This window comes from Mus musculus, chromosome 5, assembly GCF_000001635.26.
Source record: "Mus musculus strain C57BL/6J chromosome 5, GRCm38.p6 C57BL/6J".
NCBI lineage: Eukaryota > Metazoa > Chordata > Mammalia > Rodentia > Muridae > Mus > Mus musculus.
In genome coordinates this window covers 124,060,129-124,082,216 of record NC_000071.6, presented here as the reverse complement: position 1 = coordinate 124,082,216, position 22,088 = coordinate 124,060,129, and the positions used below count along the sequence as shown (strand labels likewise).

The following is a 22,088-nucleotide window of genomic DNA, read 5'->3' as shown; positions in this document are numbered from 1 at the left end:
TCCCCTCCGCCACCCCGCCCCCAGCAGCTCTGGGCATCCTTGCCACAGAGGGCTGAGTGCCTGTGTTCCAGGGGACCTCATCTCCCGCCTCACCTCTGATACCACCATGGTCAGCGACCTGGTCTCCCAGAACATCAACATCTTCCTGAGGAACACGGTCAAAGTCACGGGCGTGGTGGTCTTCATGTTCAGCCTCTCCTGGCAGCTTTCCCTGGTCACCTTCATGGGCTTCCCTATCATCATGATGGTGTCCAACATCTACGGCAAGTACTACAAGGTAGGCGGAGTCTAGCCCCTGGCAGTGCCTTGGAGGCTACACAAGGCTGTTCTGAGGCAGTCTGTGTTCATTCACAGTCTTCACTTGGTCACTGGGTGTCTCCTGAGGACCCACTGTGTGCCCAGCACTGGGAAGCAGTGAAGCAGGCTGCCTTAGGTATCAGCCAGGCATGATCACATCCATCACTCCAGTGGCCAAGGACTGCCACTACACGTTCAGACCCACCTTAGTCAGAGAGAAGACCCTGGTAGGAACAGAGGACAAGGCCAAAGTGAAGCCGTAAGCGTGGGGTGGCGAGCGGACCCGAGGAAGGTGGGCACCCTCAGGACTGTGTGTTCTGAATAGAGGGGTACAGCACAAAACTCTGTGGTAGGAATGTGCCTGGTGGGTCTGAGAAGCCGGCAGGTGGCTGTTTGGGTAGGTGATGGGAGACAGGACAGTGGCAGGTGATGAGGGCAGAGTCTGACCCTCTGGTTTTGAGGGGGATGGTGACGTGGGCCTTGCCTGTGATCTACTCTGAGGCAGCCAGAAGTCCCTCTGCCGTTGCCTGCTGACTGGACTTGCTCTTCGTGGCCTCCTGGAGCCCCAGAGCTGAGCTCCAACACACAAATCTGAGCCCCACCACAGGCTCAGGCACCCCTGGGGAGGTGACTCAAGAGGGGAGCTTCCAGCCTTGCTGGGTGGGTCATTTTCCCTAGCTCTAGGACCCTCCCCCGTGTAAAACAGCTTTCCTTCAACCTCCAGCAAAAGGCCACCAGCCCTAAGCCCTGATCATGGACTCTCCTCTAGCTCCTCACTGAGGAGGAACAGGAAATAGTCAGGATGGAGCTGCTCCCTGCCCACCTCGTTCCTTCTCATTGGCCTCTACCTCTGCCCACCTCAGGCCCCACCTCTAAGTGGGTAGAGCCTTAAAGGAATTTGTTCAGGGTCTGCCATCTTTACAAAGCACACATACCACCTGCAGCCAGATGTGCTGCTAGGGGCCCAAGGGGTAAAGGCACCGACCACTGTGCAAACCTGGGGACCTGAGTCCAATCCCCAGGGTCCATTGAAAAGGCTGAAGGACATAATCGACTCCGTAAAGCTGACCCATGCCAGGGGACGTCTGCCTGTGTCCCTAACACACACACATACACACACACATGCACACACACCAGACGTGACTTGGGACCCCACCTCCCAGGTGCAGTGGGCCTTTTCTCTTTTCTGCTCTCTGTGACCAAGTGTGACATTCAGGTCATAGAAGCAGCCCTATAGGAAGGACACACTCGTGCCTGCTCTGGCAGCCATTGTGTTTGTTACTGCAGAGCAGACTGCTGCAGGCCTGCCTCCCCTCTGAAGCTGCTTGTGCTGCTGATAAACTCTGCCCCTTAGTGCTCACTGTTTCTCATACTGTGTGCAGCCTGAGCAACAGCCCGGGATGACCATCCTTACAGCAGCGCAGGGCCGGGTGCGGACACTCCTTTTCTAGAGCTAACTGTAGTCCAAGTGTGGTCAGTGGTCTCACTCAATGTCAGTGGGGGCCCTGCTTCACTGCCCCCCCCCCAGTGCTGGGCACTGTGAGTCTCCTAGCCCCCCAGGAGCTCCGCTGGGTTTGCTCTCTTGAGTCTGTCTCATCAGTTAGGAGGCGATGGGGCTGGGGTGGACAGAACGGGATGGAGGTGTGCTCAGAGGGACAGTGAGGCCGTCCTGCCCATCCCTGTGCACAGAGGCTCTCCAAGGAGGTCCAGAGCGCCCTGGCCAGAGCCAGCACCACAGCCGAGGAAACCATCAGCGCGATGAAGACGGTGCGCAGCTTTGCCAACGAGGAGGAGGAGGCCGAGGTGTTCCTGCGGAAGCTTCAGCAGGTGTACAAGCTCAACAGGAAGGAAGCAGCGGCCTACATGTCCTACGTCTGGGGCAGCGGGGTACGTGTGGTCAGGCGCTGGGGTGAGTGGATGGGCGTCCAGATATGGATCCCATGCTTGGGTGACAGTCCAGGTCCCCACATGTGGGTGTCAAGTCATCAGAGTCTTTCCTGGAAAGACCACAGGGCCCTTCCTTCGGAGGCCCCTGTCCCCCCTACAAGGTGGCAGGGTCGGTAGGAGCATGTATCCTCAGGCTAGCTAGGGTCCAACCTAGGCCTCAGCTCCTCCCTAGAGAATGGAGAGGACCTGGTTTGTTCCTGTCCCAACAGTCTGGGAGGTAGGAGCTAGGCTGGTCTGGGAGGGTGGGGGCAAGGAGATACAGAGTTTCTTTGGAGGAATTAGCTGTGTGTGTGTGGGGGGGGGTACAGGGGAGCCAGGAGGCAAGGACTACTCGGGTGCCACTACCTGAAAATGCCTGCCAAGCCTCTGTCGACTCATCCACAGCTAGCCACTGTCTGCCATACACAAGGACACTTGTCCAGCTGCTGGACTTCACTCTGGCTTGGGGTGGGGAAGGAATCCTGGGAAGGTTGTGGGTTGTCTCATCTCTCAGACACCCCCACCCTCCAAATCCGTAGCATGAGGTCCCCAAGATACTGTCCTTCTTCAGGAAAATACTTAAAGGAACAGAAAGGCCTCACTAGCCTGCTCTGACTGGCTGCTGTGTGGCCTTATTGGTGCCCCAACCTCTCTGAGCCCTGCTCTTTGCAATGAGAATGAACAGCCCTGCCTGGCCCAGCAGAGGAACTTGAAGGTGGCATGTGCCAGCCAGGGCTTTACAAAGAAAGCCTTGTTCTGCTGCCAAGCCCACAGCCTGCTCCAGCTAGGGGCCTTTGTAGGGAGCTGCTGGGGGAAGGGTGTGAGTGACAGATGGGGCAATGGAGTTTCCGTTGGTGTTTAGCACTTCTAAGGCTGCCCTCCAGCACCCAGTGAGATGGTTTAGTGGGAAAAGACACTGTCACCAAGCCCGGTGATCTGAGGTCCTCCCCTCAAGCTTCTCTCCTGTCTCCCTGGTCTTGCTAACAGGGAACAGAGTTGGGGGACAGAGTAGAGGGCAGGGCCCAGGGCTGGCTAAGGCCGGGAAGCTTACATAAGCCATGCCCTTCTCCTTCCGTGCAGCTCACACTCCTGGTGGTCCAGGTCAGTATTCTCTACTACGGGGGCCACCTAGTCATCTCGGGGCAGATGAGCAGCGGCAACCTCATCGCCTTCATCATCTACGAATTTGTCCTGGGAGACTGCATGGAGGTGAGGGGCAGCCGTGGGAGGGCGGGGGTGTGAGGCGAGAGCAGGTTCCGGATTCTGTGGGGTGGGTAGGTTTGAACCAAACAGAACGCGTGGAAGACGGCAGTAAGACCCATCCCAGAACTCCAATAGGGCACCTCTAGGATAACAGTGCCAGAGAAGCAACCGCTGGGCCGGCACAAATGGTGAACTGGTGGAGGAACACTTACAGGCACGTTGCGTGTGTGCTGTGAGCTCCCACTGACTTCACAGCAACCGTGTGCCGTCTTGGTGTTACCTCAGTCCCCAAGGTGGACATAACTATGACAGCACCTCAAGGGCTGCACACGGGAGTCAGGCAGGCATCTTCCACCCATACTCCGCTGCCACATCCCTCAGCATGAGGTGGGACAAAATATTTACACTCTCTTGTTTCTGAGAGAAGCCACCTCATTGCTTAAAGGCACTCGGTGAAGATGGCTTCTGTTTTGGTCCATGTTTATACTGGGTGTGCTTGTAGCCACAGAGAATGTATACAGAGTACCCACGAAGATCCATATTAAAGATTAAGTTAGGGCTGAGGCTGGCTCCCTTGGCAGAGTGCTTGCTGAGCATGTGTGGCTCTGGGCTTCATCCCCAGCTCAAAGAGGTGCTGCTGTGGGGCTCCACCACAGCTCTTGAGAGGTGAAGCGGGAGGGTGGGCCTGGGGCCTCTGCCTAGGGTGGGAGGCAGAGCAGGGGACTGACAGCTGGCAGCCTGGGCATCAAGTCAGAGTCCCTAACACTGCAGCTGGGATGTCTCCAAGGCTCTGTGGTATCCCCGAAGGGAAGGGACCCATGCTGAGCACATCATGGCTTGCCTTTTGTGGACTTCCTTCCCCTCCCCCAACACCTTTAACCCTGGCTGCAGAGACTGGGGGATCTCTGAGTTTTAGGTCAGCCTGGTCAAATGGCAAAGTCCTGTATCAAAGGATCGCCTTCACCTACATGTTGAGTTGTCTGAAACTGTCCGGATGGACAACAATTGCCAGCTTATCACGCGCCTTTTAATCCCAGCTCTCTGGAGGCAGGGGCCTGCAGATCTCTGGGAGTTCAAGGCCAGCCTGCTTTACATATGGAGTTCCAGGATAGCCAGGACTATGTTGTGAGACCTTGTCTTTACAAAAAACAGGGAACTTAGAACCCGCTGTGGCAGCCAGAGGAAAGACTTCCTGCTCTGCCCTGCTCCCCACACATACCCGCTGCAGGGTTGAGTGGGATCCGTGGTCCGACCCTGGGCCCTGGCTCCTAATGCCCAGACACAGTGGCGTTACATTCCCCATCGCCCTTGTTTTTTTTTTTTTCTTCATGGTCACTATCTGCCTCAGCAGCAGGTGGCATCCAGGGGCTCCCTGCATCGCCTCAAAGCTGCAGCTCTGACCCGTAACCTCCCCTCACCCCATCAGTGGTAGGTGTCAGGAAGGGGCTGTGGGTGGGACCAGGATGTGTGTCTTCCCTGCAGTCCGTGGGCTCCGTCTACAGTGGCCTGATGCAGGGAGTGGGGGCCGCCGAGAAGGTGTTCGAGTTCATCGACCGGCAGCCCACCATGGTGCATGACGGAAGCTTGGCCCCCGACCACCTCGAGGGCAGGGTGGACTTTGAGAATGTGACCTTCACCTACCGCACTCGGCCCCACACACAGGTCCTACAGGTAAGAACAGCTCAAGGTCTGCCAGAACCATCCCACATCTTGGTTGTGAGGCCAGAAGCAAGAGAGGCAAGGGCGCCACTGAGAGGCCGCCCATTAACTCTCCAGTAAGAGCTGCTGGAGAGGGCTGGTGTGTCACACGCAGAGTGCCTGCCTAGTGGGAACCAGGCCCGGCTTCCAACCCCAGTACCAAAAGGGTTGTGTGTGATGGCTGGGGGTACGGGGCTTCTTTAGTGACTTGACAAGAAGCCAGATTGGTGGACTAAAGCTGTGCGGACATTGGTGTGAATGGAACCCTCAATTTGCATGCCACGCCCTTCCAGAAGCACTGGCAAAGTCATGGATCCGGCTTCTGTAGGGGGAGAGGCAGGAACACGGTGCAGAGCCTCTCAGAGGGAGGTGACCTTTAATCAGGGAGCAGGAGCTGACCAGGTGGCTCTCTACAGAAAACAGTCAGACGAAGGCGACTGTAAATATAAAGCCAGAGTCACCAAGCCAGTCCTGTTTGCTCAGGGTTTGTCATCCCAGCGACTGATATGGCCCAGGGCAGGAGGGCCACAAGTTCAAGCCCCACCCCAGGACTGCACAGCAATGAGTGCCAGGCCAGTCAGTGAAAAGAGAGCTGAGCTATCTTTCCAACATTTTGGGAGTCTACAGCAGGAGGATTAGCACTATTTAAAGGCTGGATAGTAAGTTCTAGCCGGCCCTGGGTCCCAGTATAGGGGAAGTAGCTCAGTGGTTGAGCTTTTGGCTAGCATGCACATGTTGCTGGGTTCAATTCCCCAGTACCACAGAAGAAGCACATATGTTCAAAGTGCCCCAGTCCTGGTATCTTAGGAAGACTGTTCAGAGGCCAGCAGCACCGCACAGGGCAGACAGGAGGCTGTCCTCCTGCCTCTGAGACTGGAACATCTTGTGTCCCTGCAGAATGTCTCCTTCAGCCTGTCCCCCGGCAAGGTGACAGCTCTGGTGGGGCCGTCGGGCAGCGGGAAGAGCTCGTGTGTGAACATCCTGGAGAACTTCTACCCTCTGCAGGGCGGCCGTGTATTGTTGGATGGCAAGCCCATTGGCGCCTATGACCACAAGTACCTGCATCGTGTGGTGAGTGCCACATGCCTATTGGTCCCCACACCCTTCCCTTTCTTATAAGCCATGACACGGATGGAAAGAAGGGTGTAGTTCTGTCACTGATGTGACACCCCCCACCCCCATGCAGAAGGTTGTGGCACTCCACAAGCCACCACGTGCCCCCTCTCCTCTCCTAGAGGTAAATCCCCGCCCCACCAGTGTGACAACCTTTCCTTGATTTGCATGAATTTGACCACCCGGACTTACTCAGATCTCACGACTGCTTCCTCCAGCCTGAGCTTGCTCCAGGCAGATCTGAGGTGCACAAGGTCCCTCCTGTTCCCGCAGGCGCAGACGGAGCTGAAGTGCAGGGCACACACAGGCCTCGCTTCCTTCTTCTGTAACGTTTTCATCAGCAGACTCGCACTCCACAATAATTCTTACTGTGGCAGGGATTGCGTATGGAATGTCTTGGCGATACTCACCCTTGTTACTCTCTCTTGCTCCTGCTTCTACTTAAATGTATGTCCTTCTAAAATAACACACACAGATACACACACACACACACACACATACACACACAAAAGATGATTTTTTTCTTTAAAAGAAAGAAAAAGTTGATCCAGTGCTGACTGACACACAAGCAGAGGGGCCTGTACAGGTGTTCAGTCTGTGTACTAGACACACCATCTATCCAGGCAGGAGAGCCCTTCACTGCTGGTGTGTGTATGTGTGTGTGTGAGTGTGGGGGGGGCCATGTAAGCAAACATACACATCTAGCGAATGAGCACGTGTGCATTATCAGAGCGGGATCTCTGGTCCTTCCGTGTTAGATGAGCAATCTACCACTGAGCTAGCAGAGCTCTAGTCTCCATGTGACAGGACCCACATGCTGGAAAGTCCCCCTGCATTGAGCATATGTAAGCAGAGATGGTTAGCAGAGAAGGGTATGTGACACACTGGGCTGCAGGAAGAGCCCTGGGCAGCTGCAAACGTGAGCGCTTAGATTCCCAGACTGCCAAGTGTCAGCGTGAGGAAGTGGCTTCCTGCAGGCTTTCTCACTTCCTGGCGGTGAAAGACATGAGGCCCCACTTATCTGCTTATTAATCATCCAGGGTTCCTCCGGCGAATACTGTCTCCTTGACTTTTTTTAAATTATTGCAAGCACAAGACAGTCAAGTACCACACTGTAGCCTTGAGTTAGTGATTTTCTCATACTGTAGTGTTTTTTTTCCTTTTTCATTCATTCATTCATTCATTCATTCATTCATTTATTCATTCATTCTCTCTCTCTCTCTCTCTCTTTCTCTCTCTCTCTCTCTGTGTGTGTGTGTGTGTGTGTGTGTGTGTGTTTACACGTGTGGCATGCATGTTTGTAGGTATGTGTTGAGAGGCCTGAAGTCAGCCCAGATCACTTCCACCTCATAGTTTGAGGCAGAACTTCTCTGTGAAAGCCATCATAGCTGTGACCCTCTCACCAGCCAGCTCTAGGAACCCTGCCTTTGTTCTCTGAAGCTGGAGTTAGAGGCAGGCCTCCATGCCTGCCCAGCACCAGGGTGCGCTTGGTGAGCTGAACTCTGTCCCTCCGATTTGTTCAGCAAGTGCTTTAACCCCAGGGCTGCTGTAGAGGCTGGACACTTAACCACAGCTCTCGGGAGAGGCTCACACAGGAGGGTTGTCAGGATTTCAAGGCAGCCTGAGCTACATACTGAGTTCTTGGCGAGTTTGGATGACAGAGTAAGACCTTGTCTCAAAAAAATGGGGTAGGGAGCTGGGCAGTGGTGGTGCACGCCTTTAATCCCAGCACTTGGGAGGCAGAGGCAGGCAGATTTCTGAGTTCGAGGCCATCCTGGTCTACAAAGTGAGTTCCAGGACAGCCAGGGCTGTACAGAGAAACCCTGTCTCAAAAAACAAAAACAAACAAACAAAAAATGGGGTAGGGATTAGATAGAATAAGGGCAACTGTCCGGGAGGCCTGTTGTCATGCACCCTGGCAAAGTCACAAAGCTACATTCCATCTCCCTGCTCTGTGCTCAGGGGAATCTTGGCTTAGCTCAGAGCAACAGGATTGCTGGCTCTGGATTATCATTCTCTGAGGCCTGAGGTCTAGGATCATCTGTGTACCCAGGGCCCCTGCTAGGAAGGAAGAGACACAGCTGAGCTCAGCCAGCCGTGCAGATCAGATTTCAGACCTGAGACTCCTGGCGTCGGCCAGGCGGGACTTGGGAGACTCTGTGACAGCTGGAGGGTTCTTTGACAGACTCTCTAAGTCACCTTATTCCCCGATTCCCACTTCAACAGATCTCACTGGTGAGCCAGGAGCCCGTGCTGTTCGCCCGCTCCATCACAGACAACATCTCCTACGGCCTGCCTACCGTGCCCTTCGAGATGGTGGTGGAGGCTGCACAGAAGGCCAATGCCCATGGCTTCATCATGGAACTGCAGGACGGGTACAGCACAGGTACCAGGAGGCGACTCTGAGTTAGGAACTGGAGCGATGCACCCAGGCCCTGTCATACCATTTCCTTCCCATTGACATGAAAGCCCCATCACAGGAACAGCTGTGAGGTAGCCTCAGGGCACAACCTCCTCCTCCATCAGTTTTGAACACTTGGTAAAGATCGTGTACACCACCAGGCATGATGGTACATACGTTTTCAAGTTCGAGGCCAGCATGGTCTACAGAGTGAGTTCCAAGCCAGCCAGGGCTACACAGTGAGACCCTGTCTCAAAAAAAAAAAAAAAAAGCGAAAACAAACAAACATGGACTGGACGGCTTAGGGGCACTGCTGCTCTTCCAGAGGACCATGGTTCGATCCCAGCACCCACATGGTGGCCCCCAGCTATCTGCGACTCATGTCCCAGGGAAGACAGTACTTCTGGCCTCTAAAGGCACCAGGCATGTGGTGCACAGGCATACATGCAGGCAAAGCACCAACACGTAAAATCATCTTTTTAAAAAGATTTATTTATTTTATGTATATGAGTACACGGTAGCTGTCATCAGATACACCAGAAGAGGGCATCAGATCCCATTACAGATGGTTGTGAGTCAAAATGTGGTTGTTAGGATTTGAACTCAGGACCTCTGGAAGAGCAGACAGTGCTCTTAACCACTGAGCCATCTCTCCAGCTCCATAAAATCATTTTTTTTTAAACAAGTAATGTTTACCTGCACATGGTGGTGTGGGGAGATTGCTTCAAGTTCAAAGCTAGCCAAGAGCTCTTGAGGAGACTCTGCCTCAACAAATTTGTGTGTGTGTGTGTGTAAAATATTAATCACGTGGGCCACTTAAAGGCTTCTTTAGTGTGAGGACAGCTTTGGAGAGTCAGCTCTGTCCTTCCACCCAGGGCCGGGATTGAACTTAGCGTGGCTGCTGCAGAAAGTGCCTTTCCCGCTAAGACATCTTCCAGCCCTTTCTTGGGATATTTTTCAGACGTAGTCTTACTGTGTAGGCCAGGCTGGCCTGGAGCCCGCATCACCAGTTTCCAAGATCAGAGCACTCAAATCACAAACGTGCACCACGACCCTGGTCTTTTACTGGAATTCCGTTACGTAAAAATACTGTCTTTTTATTCTGCCTTTTAATGGAAAAAGCTCAGCTCTTTAATTTGGCGCCTGGCCTTTGTCCTTAGCACACCTTAGTGACCTGTCATATTGGTGCAAGGACCTGACCTGCCTCCTCTTTACCTGCATAAGTGTGTAGGCTTTTACAGTGACTCTGTTTCCTACCGACAGACATTTGAGTCGTTCTTATTAACATCTGTCTTGTAATGACGCTGCTGTAATCACACCCACCACCACCTCTGGTCCTCTGTGGGAGAGAGCTGACGGAGGACATTCCCTGACAGGCTTGCTGACAGAGGGCCGTGCATCCTGATGGTCACACTCTGTCATTGCCGTCAGTGTCAGGGCAGAGCATCACAGTGGAGTTGCCCAGCCCGGGGAAGCAGGAGCTGGTCCTCGGCAGGCAGCCTTGCACCAGTCTGCAGTGCACTGTGACGGGTTCGGCCATCTGCCTGGTGCCCGTGGGGGATGAGCCGCAGTGTGCCACCCCTCTGCATGGAGGGCTAATCTGGGCGTCTCTTCCTGAGCTGCCCTCTGTGGGTGGTCACAGCTGGAGACCCTCAGAAATGTCTGCCGAGCTGGTGCCCAGGTGAACAGGAGAGGCCTCCTAAGAGCTCACCCTGCGTCTCCTCCACACAGAGACCGGGGAGAAGGGAGCCCAGCTGTCAGGTGGGCAGAAGCAGCGGGTGGCCATGGCCCGAGCACTTGTGCGGAACCCACCTGTGCTTATCCTGGACGAAGCCACCAGTGCCCTGGATGCCGAGAGCGAATACCTGGTGAGTGGGGGCAGCAGATGCCGGGGCAGGGGGGGGGGATGTGGGGGGGAGGTGGGGGGGGGAATGGGGAGGGAGGCGGGGGGGGGGGGGGCTATGGCAGGCACCCAGGCTGAGCAGTGGCCACAGGTTCTCTCAGGCCATGGAAGGGAAACAGGGAGTTCTAGGCAAGGACACCCAGCTCCAAGCAGAGCTACAGCTGAGTGACATGGGTAAAGCAGGGTGCCAGACCAGAGGATCTGATGGGGTGCCCCACCCTGCAATGCTCCTGTTTCCTCCCTCCTCTCTCCCTCCTCTCTCTACTCTCTTTGCTTTTGTTTTTCAGTCCTAACTCAACCCCAGGCCTTGTACAAATGCCGCACCCTGCAACTACAGCAGGGCTCTAAGCTACTCTTTCCCCAGTGGTAAAGTGGATAGTATTGGGGCAGAAACATAGTTGTCGCCTCAAGGAGACAACACATAGTTTATTCTGGAGCCAAATTAGAGTGACTGTGTGCAGGAACAGACTCAGGTTACCCCAGTTCCATGATCAACGTGGAAGCAGTTTCCAGTGTCATGAAGTTTTCATAGTAACAGAACAACAAAAGTCACAGCGAGACACTTTTCAAATACATTGATGGGGGTGTCAGGGAGGTTACAGCAAAGCTGGGAGCTCTGTCACAGGCTTCATTTGCAGTCTGATGACACTCTTAGCTTTGGTTAATGAAAACTAGGGTCTGCTAACTTGACCCACTCCAGTGGGTTTTATTAAACACAGCTTGCTGAATCTACACAGTGGACAAGACTGACCTCAGACAGTTGAAATTCCTGAGCTATTGCCATATCTCTAATCAGACACACACACACACACACACACACACACACACACACACACACACCGGTTTCCAGAAATCCTCATCACAGTTCCTTATGGGCTAAGCATGACATTTTGTGCATAGATTTTATCAAATACTATTTATCAAATTTTAAAATGTTCCTCACTTGGTTACCCCCTCCTCCGTCTGGTAATACTTACATGCGGCCACAGGACAGTCATGCAGCAGGACTGCTGTGGAGTAAGCAGGCAGTGGCAGCGCACACCTTTGAACCCAGCACTTGGGAGGCAGAGGCAGGCGGAGCTCTGAGTCTGAGACAAAAAGAGCAAGAATTCTATCGGTTAAATCAGTGAGTTAACAAGGAAGGAGAAAGCATGCGGATTAACAAAGTTTACCTATTGTTTAAAGAGCCAGATCGGCCACGTCCCCTGTGTTTACGTGACTGGTACTCTCTGGACTGTCTTCCTAGATGGATGTACCTTTTAATTTTAGCGTTCCTTTTAGCCAGCTCAATGGCATAGCTGTAAGCTCCCAGGGAGTAGCTGACCAGGGCTCCAGGTAGACTATCACACCGTGGCTCTTGCCTGTGGACGCTACTTATCTGCTTTATCGTATTGGCATCGTCCCAGGCCTACTGTGGAAATGTAGATGGAAAACCACAGCATAGAAGAAACTAGCGGAGACTCCAGACCCCCTGACCTCCTCAGCACATGCTGACTGTAGCAGCAATGGGAGCGAGGCTCAGGCCTGTTGGGACTCGGGGTGTCAGAGCCTTTGCAGATCTGATGGGTCTGTGTACTTTAATGGCAGAAATGGAAGTGGGGAATCTGACAGGGAATCACTGCTTCTCATCAGCAAAATACAAGCACTGTTTAAGTTAGTCCCTGCTGAATTGTACTGTGGGACAGTGTAGATGCTGACTTAACCAAGAAACATTAGCACTTAATGGGTAAACTTCTTGAATGTTGCTGGTCTTAGAGACTAGCTTGTGTGCATTGTATAAGAGTTAACCCAAGGCTTTGGGCGTCTCTGGCTGGAGTGAGTGGGGTTCAAGGTTCAAGGCATAGCTGAGCTTGTGATAGGGCCATTTACAGTGTTTAAGTTATTGTTTCTATTGATTTAGTTGGCTCGACTTTGTTTTTGAGACAGGTTGCTCTGGCTGACCGCAAATTCACCCCCAACCCCAGGATTAAAAGCTGTGCACCACCACAACCAGCTATATTTTTTTCTTAATAAGAAAATGTTTATTTAATTTGGCTGTAAGAATCTTGATTTAAAATATTGATACCCTCTAAATGGAGGGGTTTTTAAAAACAAATTTTTTCTAGATTTATTTATTATGTGTCCAGCGTACTGCCTGTGTGTATGCCTGCAAGCCAGGAGACAGCACCAGATCTCATTATAGATGGTTAGGAATCAGGCTGGTGTTCTTCCAGAGGACCTGGGTTTGACTCCCAGCACCGATGTGGTGGCTCACGACCTCTGCAACTCCAGTTCCAAGAGAATCTGGTCAGGCGTTCTCTTCTGTTCTCTGTGGGCATGGCACACACGCTGCACAGACATTTTATATATATATATACACATACACACACACATATAGATATATACACACACATATATATACATATAGATAGATAGATATAGATATATACACATATATATATATAGATATAGATATATGGATATGTGTGTGTATACACACACACACACACACACACACACACCCAGGAGAATACTTTGCTTCCTTTTAAGATAGGTAATCTCTGTGTGGCCCTGGCTATGTGGCCCTTGCCCTGTTGACCAGGCTGGCCTCTAACTTAGACATCTTCCTGTCTCTGAATGTTGGAGTAAAGGTGTGTACTACCCCTCCCAGATCACATATGCTTTTTAAAAAAGAAAATCTTAACTTCATAAACAGAATGAAGCATTAATTTTGCCTCAAGGTATAAAATTTTGACATTAAAATTGTATAGTTATGCCGGGCGTGGTGGCACATGCCTTTAATCCCAGCACTTGGGAGGCAGAGGCAGGCAGATTTCTGAGTTCGAGGCCAGCCTGGTCTACAGAGTGAGTTCCAGGACAACCAGGGCTATACAGAAAAACCCTGTCTCAAAAAACCAAAAAAAAAAAAAAATTGTATAGTTATAACCATACCTTTCAGTCGTTAATATGTATCTATCTTCAATCACTATTTTATTTATTTCTATTTTGAAATATTTTCTTTACTCTTTGACCAAAAACCTGTAACTTTTTACCACTTTAAAAAAAAACTTGATACTTTATTTAACCATTATTATTTCTGAAAAACAAATTGTTGGACACAAGTTCTTACTATGTAGACCAGGCTGGCTCTGGACTCAGAGTTCTACCTGCCTCCCAGAGTTCTGGGATTAAAGACATGCACCACCTCTAGCTAGAAACATTTTTAATGAGATGATTTTAAATGAAAACACAGAAGAAAAAAAAAGGATATCTATCAGTTACAGATACAGGTAAAACATATTAATTGTCTGGTTTTCCTTTAAAGTAACTATGTTAAGTATTTTAAATTACTTTGTCTTTAAAAATAAAAACACGAGGGCTAGAGAGATGGCTCAGCTGTTAAGAGCACTGACTGTTTTTCCGAAGGTCCTGAGTTCAAATCCCAGCAACCACATGGTGGCTTACAACCACCTGTAATGAGACTTGACGCCCTTTTCTGGTGTGTCTGAAGACAGCTACAGTGTACTTATTTATAATAATAAATAAATCCTTAAAAAAACATGAATAATTGTCCCAAGCATATTAGTATAACACATTAAAATATTCATTATAATAATTATATAACACATTATCCATCTATAAACTCCAAGATGTCTTTGTAAGCCTTAAAAGAAGTTATTATTCTTATTCTTATTATCATCATAATTATTAGTTTCTTTCGAGATAGTGTTTCTCTGTGTAGCCCTGTCTGGCCTGGACCTCGGAGATCTGCCTGGTTCTGCCTCCTGTGTGCTGGGATTAAAGGTATGCGTTACCTCCTGGCCTCACATGTGTATTTTAATTAGGCATGCCAAAAATAATTTAATAATAATTTAATGCCAGTAAAAATTCATTAAAAAAAACTGACTGCCCAGCAGTGATGGCACATGCCTTTAATCCCAGCACTTGAGAGGCAGAGGCAGGCAGATTTCTGAGTTCGAGGCCAGCCTGGCCTACAGAGTGAGTTCCAGGACAGCCAGGAATACACAAAGAGACCCTGTCTTGAAAAACAAAAAAAAACAAACCAAACCAAAACAAAAACCTAACTGAAGTAGCCAGTGTTAAATTTTGTTTTACACAAACAACATATGAAAACAATCCTATACACACGTAACACCAGCTATACAATTACGCCCACTTCAAAAAGGTAGAGATGGCTCAGTGGTTAAGAGTCTGTGCTACTCTTACAGGGGGCCTAAGAGTCTGTGCTACTCTTACAGGGGGCCAGAACCCCAGCACCAGGGGATCTGATGCCCTCTTTTGGACTCCACGTATATAATTAAAAAATAAAATAACTTTTTTTTTTTTAAAGTTAAAAAGTGGGTTGTGGTGGGCAGAGGCAGGTGGATTTCTGAGTTCGAGGCCAGCCTGGGCTACAGAGTGAGTTCCAGGACAGCCAGGGCGACACAGAGAAACCCTGTCTCAGAAAAAAGAAAAGGTGGGAAAGCGGCTTAGCGGCACAAGGAGCACAGGGTGAACTCATTGTGGAGACTGGAGAGTACTGTGACTTTGTGTCTATAAGAGCTTAACTAGCTGAGGGAGAGGAGACGCCAGACCGATGTCTGTGTCTAAGAGAAAGAGGACAGAGCTGGTGTTGAGGTCAGGCATCAGCTGGCCCTGTGTCAGTCTGGAGTCAGCTCACTGCTTGGGAACCCTGGCCTGACTGCAGCCCTCCACTGGCAGCCTTGCTCATCACTGCTGTTTCCCCATCAGGCATCCCTAGCGGCCCTAGGACCAGAACCACTTCTGTGACTATAAAGCTTAAACACACCCTACAACAGCTGGGTTAAACACTAAGAGGGTCTCTAGCCAGAAAAAGCAGCTAAGGAGCCCAAGGTGAGGGGCAAGCCTCTGTCAGAAGGCCCGCCTGCAGCAGCATGGACAGGGACACTCACCCGCCCCGGTGTAGCTTATGTGCGGTTTCCTGAGCTTTAGGGACCTTGGCTCAGGCCAAGCAGGTCTGTTCTGAATGGAACCTTAGGAAGAGCTGGGATAGTAAAGATTTTAACATAGGTGTAAGCATAGGGTGAAGGAAAGATGCTCCAGCATCTTACCAAAGGGAGAGCGCCTGCCTTCAGAGTGGGAACTTTAATACAATGTGTTCTCCCTGTCTCTCTAGCTTTTCCCTCTTTCTTTCTTTCTTTCTTTCTTTCTTTTTTTTTTTTTTTTTTTTTTTTTTTTTTGGTTTTTCAAGACAGGGTTTCTCTGTGTAGCCCTGGCTGTCCTGGAACTCACTTTGTAGACCAGGCTGGCCTCAAACTCAGAAATCCTCCTGCTTCTGCCTCCCAAGTGCTGGGATTACAGGCATATGCTAGCTTTTCTTAATATAGGCCATGATATTTTCCTTTAATTAGAGAATTCTGCTCTGTTAGATAAAGAGATGAGTGGGGATTGGTCTCAGGATTCACCCTTGGTTCCCTTAGAACCTCAATATTTGAAAACAATTACTCAACTTATTAATTTTATTTTTATGTGCGAGTTTTTTCTTCATGTATATATGTGTACCATGCACTTGCCTGGTGCCCACCGAGATCAGAAGAGGGCATCGGATCCCCCTGGAACTGAAGTCACAGATGCTTGTCAGCCACCATGTGGGCGCCGGGAATCAAACTTTGCCCCTCTGCAAATGTTCTTCCCCACTAAGCCGTCTCTCCAGCCCCTATCATTGACTTAACTCACATTCAATGTTACTAATTTCTGTAAGCTACCGCTTTTATAATTTCTTTTCCATTCTCACATGAGAAAGCAGGCTGCCCATTCATGATTCTTTTATGGCATGAAAAACATCCCAGTTTCCGAATGTTAAACGTTCCCCATTGAGGGAACCATAAAGCCAGTGAATGTGGTTCCATCTTCCACATGTTCAAATACTTTCAAGTTTGAAGTCTGTAAATCATCACATAGACCTGACTGGCCCCGACCCACCACACACAGGGCTTATCCCCCAACAAATCTTTTTAAAAAGCTTTTTCTCATTTTTTTCTTTCCTTTGAAAAACTGCACGAGCCAGAGGTGGTGGTGCAAGCCTTAATCCCAGCACATAGAAGGCAGAGGCAGGCAGACCTCTTGAGTTTAAGACCCTGGGTGGTCAAATATGTCTTCCCAGCTGGGCCAGTCATGTTCCTTATGACCCAGAGATGGAGCGAATCTGCCCCCTGGGTGGGCGATCAAGTGCCTCTTACTTTTATTACCAGGCTCCAGGAAAGTCCTCAGCTTAAGGCAGCAAGGCTGTAAGAAGCAGAAGCCGGGAACAGGATTGTTTGAGGAAAGTCAGGAGACAACGTCAAATAGCAGCAAACCAAAGTATTCTAAAGGCAAAGAAAGCCAAAGAGGTAGCCAAGTGCCCACAGACATCTAGGAGCAGGGAACTGCCTGCCTGCAAAGGCTGGCTGACTCCTCTGATGAAAGTGGATGATGGGTCTTGGAGCCCATACCGGGTACTGTCAGCACATATATCACCGAAGAGGGAGAGAGCTGATGCTGGAGCCCATAGACTCCAGGCACACGGACTTAGGTTATCCCAAATCCCATGTTCCAACATGGAAGCAGTAACAGAACAGATTGGAAACAGAGAGGCAGGTTATAGCCAAGAGGGGAAGTCTCAGCTTCTCTGTCGGTCACGGTGTTAGGTCAGACTGAGAATGGGCTAAGAATGACGACTTAGGGGGCTAAAGCTAGCCCAATTTAAGTCGTAATGAGACGCAGCAACCTTGCAGTCTCTTCACATGACTGCAGTTCTATTAGAACTGTCTGTGAGCGCTATTAGTCCGCCAGCCTTTGCAGACACAGCCTGTTTCCTGAAATCCTCACTCAGTGCACATGTCCTTGATGCTGGCTAGTGCCACATCCCTCCAAGGGTCGATCTCTCTCACACAGATGGTGACTGACCTGTTCCCAGGCCCCAGGTACCACTCTAGACACTGGAGTCTTAGGAAAAGGCTGACCAGACAAACAAGACCTCTGCCCGCATGGCATTTCTACTCTCATGGGACAGACAGGTCACAAACAAGGAAACAGCCTGAGGGTTCTGTGCTACAGAGAAAAACTGTCAGTCATCCAATACCAGGAATGGGATGGGCGGCCACTGTCCAGCATAAGCACATCTGGCCATCAGTGAGTGCTGGGAGGGAGACACGGCTGAGCATTATTTTCCTGGTGCAGAGGTTACAGGCATTTAAAGGGACAGCACGGGGCGAGGAATGGCAGAGTGTCAGTGCGGGCCACAGCGTGGCCCTGTGTTCAACAGAAGAGATAGAAGCTGACTGCAAAGAATGGTGACGTGACTCTCTCTATAGTCATGTTCAAGAATAATGCTCTCAGGCCCTTGAGGACATCTGTGGTTATAGGAGGTATATGTATGTCACAAGAGTCACAGAAGGGCACCTGTGCCTCCGAGCCCTTGTTAGTAAATGCTAGGGAAGAAGGCCGGTGCCAGGGCAGGTACTGACTCCGATAGGACATGTGGACATCCATGCTGAGCATCTCAGGAAGGCATCCAAGGATCCCTGAGCATCTGGGAGTCTCTACTGCACAGGAGTGTTGTCTTGGGGGCTGTATGGAGTCGCTAGATACTCTATGGCACTCACTGTGAGGACCAGGCTGTAAGTCACCACTTAGCTAAGTCCTGGACACACAGGAGCCAGCTGTGGGGAGTTCTGGGGCTGGGTAACAGAGTAGAGGCAGAGAGAAGGCCAGAAGCAAGGAAGAGGCAGATGCCTCAGGCTCCGGCAGGCATTTTGGACTTTTTGTAACAAGTCACTTGGTTTTATTTTTCCAGACTTTTTAAGTGTAAAGAAAACAATGCAGAAAGTTCATAGTTCCCAGCTCTCCTTTCCCCCATCCTGTCCTCTGCCATGCACAGTGCATCTGTGTGCTCTGTCTGCTGCAGTCCTTCCTTTACTAATGACTATAAAGGCCTTGTTCTTGGGGTGTAGTTCTATGGACTCTGAGAAGCAGGACAGCACAGTGCGCTCGAGCGCGCGCGCACACCCACCCACACACACACACACAGGTCACACTATGTGAGAAACTACTACAAGTTTGCATCAAATCCCAAAGCAAGGTGAGAAGCCAGTGGAAGCAAGAACTGACCAAAACAGTAAGGAGCCTGGAGAGGCGGTGCACACCCGCCTTGGAGCACACCCACCACCCCAGCCCACCCGGAGGCAGGAGGAGCAAGGTCACTCTCCACCCCCTGAGGTTTGAGGCAGACCCTGTCTTAAAAACCAGTGCAGGTCAGTGAGTGGCTCAGCAGGTAAAGGTACGCGATCTGAAACTTGCCAAGTTTAGTGCCAGGATGCCACCTGGTAGGAGGCAACCAGTTCCCACAGGTTGTCCTCTGACCTCTACATGTCAACACATGTTCAGTGTCACGTGCACACAGACCAAATGTGTGTACATATGCACACATACACAGGTGTATACACACACACACATGTGCAAGGACGAGTAATTTTTAAGGGAAATGAGTGGATTGCTTTTTTTGTCCTGGGCATTGAGGCTGAAGGGATAAAAGATGTCTAGTTCCTCAGGTACCCCCCTATGTTAGCACCTGGGCTGTCTGGAATAGAAACTCAGGACTTGAGCTGCCTTGGTCCTTATTTTACAACCCAAGAACTGAATGTCAGCTGGCAGCAGCAGGGTAGGTGACAGCAGGGCGGTGGATTTTCTGGGGGATGGTGCTGATGCTGCGCAGCCGCTGCGCCTGCTCACCTTTGCTCCCTGTTCCCTGCAGATTCAGCAGGCCATCCACGGCAACCTGCAGAGACACACGGTGCTCATCATTGCACACCGGCTGAGCACCGTGGAGCGGGCACACCTCATCGTGGTGCTGGACAAGGGCCGGGTGGTACAGCAGGGCACACACCAGCAGCTGTTGGCACAGGGCGGCCTCTATGCCAAGCTGGTGCAGCGTCAGATGTTGGGGCTCGAGCACCCCTTGGACTACACAGCCAGCCACAAGGAGCCACCCAGCAACACTGAACACAAGGCCTGACAGTGGCCCCCAGGCTGAAGCACTGGAGGCGACCTGCCAAGTCCCACTCCTGCTTCCTGCATCTTGCCTCCTTCCACTTGCTCCCCAGGCACCCGCCAGCTGCCATGGGCTTACCCCCTTCTACTGTGTCCTTCTTGGCTCCTCCAGGCCTGCCAAGGTAGAGCAGCCTTTTTAAACCAAGCTACCAGGGTTTTTACTGCTCAGTTCAACGCACTCCAGTCAACTCTGAGATTTCAAAAAGAACCTTTTTGGGACTGGCAGTGAGCAAGCTCACTAAGATGTTTCCAAGACTTCTGAGCCAAGAGTGCAGGACCCTTTCTGACTGCCTGGAGGATGTCTGGGAGAGAACTAAGCACCACCCTTTGCCTCTCGGGAGAAGCAGCCTCCCTGTCCCCTAGGGGGACACAAGGGTTGGCCTTTCCATCCTTCCAGTCTCCCGGCTCTGTGAGTCAGGCCAGAGGTGGGGCAAGAGAGTGGGAGGTGGCCCACTGCCCATCACCCCCCTGCCACTCAAAGCCAGTCTCACTGTGAACCACTGGGACCTCAGCAGAGGAGGGGCTGGCCGGGCCTGGTGGGCCTCGGGGTGCCCTCAGCCCCGCACCCAGCACTTGAACCCTTCACCCTCTCCCCTGGCTGGCACCTTCCCTCCTGTCCACCCCTGCAACTCTGCGGAGGAACCTGTCGTTTGTAAGATGTATTCTCAGATTGGTGGAGGGGGACCAAGGCAATGCCCAGGGTCTGGCTTTGTCCTGGTTTCAAGATTTTGGGAGAACTGGGTCAATAAAGTGTACTACCTCTGACCTCTACCCGGTCATGTTTTCCTTGGATCTGGTTCTCCTCTGGGCCTTGCACAGTACAGACAGCTGTGTAGGCGGTTCAGTGCTGTCTTGAAGTCCCTGTCTGTGTTGTTCACATCCCTAGGAATTGAGCAGATGTGTGTGTGTGTAAACTGTCTCCACATACCAGGGACTCCTGAGTTCCCATGGCAGCTAAGGACCATCTGATAGCATCTGCTTTTGTCCCCCACACTCCCACCCAGTTTGAGGTAGAGAACACTGTTACTAAGAGTCTTGATCCAGTTATTTTCTCTTGTCAGTTAAAAGAATTAAAAGGCAGGGCCTATTTACCCCAAATTTGTGGGCCTCCCTTTGTGCAGCAGACCAACCCTGAGTTAGGGGAGGGAGACCACCTTGAACTCGTCAGGATGGTCCACAGCCCCACCGGCAGGAGAGAAAGCCTGACCTTTTGTCTCAGTTGAGGCATCTGCTCCTGGCCCTCTCCCCATCTGCTCCATTTCTAGGTCCTCAGTACTACTCAGCACTATGGCAAGGGAGGTCTGGGCCTAGGCAGGGCCTGTGGGTAACTCAGTTTGGGCATTTTGTTTTGTTTTTTTTTTTGTTTCTCAAGACAGAGTTTCTCTATCTAGTCCTGGCTGTCCTGGAACTTGCTTTATAGACCAGGGTGACCTCGAACTCAGAGATCCTCCTGCGTCTGCCTCCTGAGTGCTGGGATTAAAGGTGTGTGCCGCCACCACCTGCCTCAGCTTGGGCTTTGAGCCAGGGTCTCTTTCTGGTGAGCTGACCATGAACTTGTGACATCTGGGGTCCCGGGTGGATATTATGCCCACTAGGCTAATCTGATGGAGGCAATGCTTCACTGAGATTCCCCTCTTACCAGGTGTGTCTAGGTTTGTGTCAAGTTGATGAACCCTAACCAGCACAGGTGTCATAGATCTTGCTTTGCCTTTGGTTGTCTGTGGCGACTCCAGTGTGTAAATACGTCTTTAATGTTGTAAGGACCCAACAAGATACACTGGTGAGCCAAACTGGTCCAGAAGAAGCTGAGATGGCCGAGGTGTGCTTCCGTGTCACAGAATGGGCCTCGGTTTCCCCAACTGTAAAAGGGAATGCATTTCAAGAACTTCCTGCCTCTCTGCTCTTCCCTCGGTGGGGGCTCTGGGGTGAGCACAGGTCGTTTGTTTCCTCTTGTTGAAAAAAATGACCCTACTCTGAAGAAATGTACACTCTCATAGTTTGGGAGACCACAAATCTAAAGCAGGGTGTCATGGGGCCCTAGAGGAAAATCTTATGTGCCCCTTCCGAATTTTGGTGACTCCTGTTGTTCTTTGGCTGATGGTCCCAGCCTCCAGCCTCTACCTCTGCCATCACCAGCTTTCCTCTGCCCTTAGCTCAGGCCTCCCTCTGACTTTAGCAGAACCCGACAGTACACTGAAGTGGCCCAGGGATTTCAGAGCCAGCTTCCCTTGAGAGCCTTGACTTAGTATGTCTGCACAGACCTTTCCTTCAACTAGGGTCCACTCACAGGTTCCAGGAATTTGGCATGGATATCTTTTGGGGGTATCCATTCAGCTCCCCACAAAGGGACACCTGCAACCTGGCTCACGTTAACCTTGGCACTCAGCTGGTTTGTAGAATGGAGGACTAAAAGTTTGTAGTCTTCAGATGTTTCCAGATTAAGTTGGAAATACCAACTGTAGAGTGGAAACCAGCTGCTTCTGCTTCTCTGTCCATTCC

At 51.1% G+C, this 22,088-nt stretch overlaps 1 protein-coding gene across 3 annotated transcripts in view; it reads left to right on the top strand.

The window, feature by feature from the left end:
• Abcb9 (ATP-binding cassette, sub-family B (MDR/TAP), member 9) overlaps positions 1-20,360 on the top strand; it is a 34,099-nt gene extending 13,739 nt beyond the window's left edge. For 2 of the 3 annotated variants that reach the window (NM_019875.2, XM_017321012.1), the window contains 8 exons: positions 72-277; positions 1,987-2,184; positions 3,304-3,432; positions 4,909-5,097; positions 6,022-6,195; positions 8,464-8,623; positions 10,370-10,506; positions 19,294-20,360. In NM_019875.2, the coding sequence (NP_063928.2) occupies positions 72-277; positions 1,987-2,184; positions 3,304-3,432; positions 4,909-5,097; positions 6,022-6,195; positions 8,464-8,623; positions 10,370-10,506; positions 19,294-19,554 (1,454 nt within the window). In that variant the 3' untranslated portion in view covers positions 19,555-20,360. Of the gene's footprint in view, positions 1-71; positions 278-1,986; positions 2,207-3,303; positions 3,433-4,908; positions 5,098-6,021; positions 6,196-8,463; positions 8,624-10,369; positions 10,507-19,293 lie in introns of all 3 variants that reach the window. The other variant, XR_001784728.2, reaches the window with a different exon arrangement.
• Positions 20,361-22,088: the final 1,728 nt, after the last annotated feature.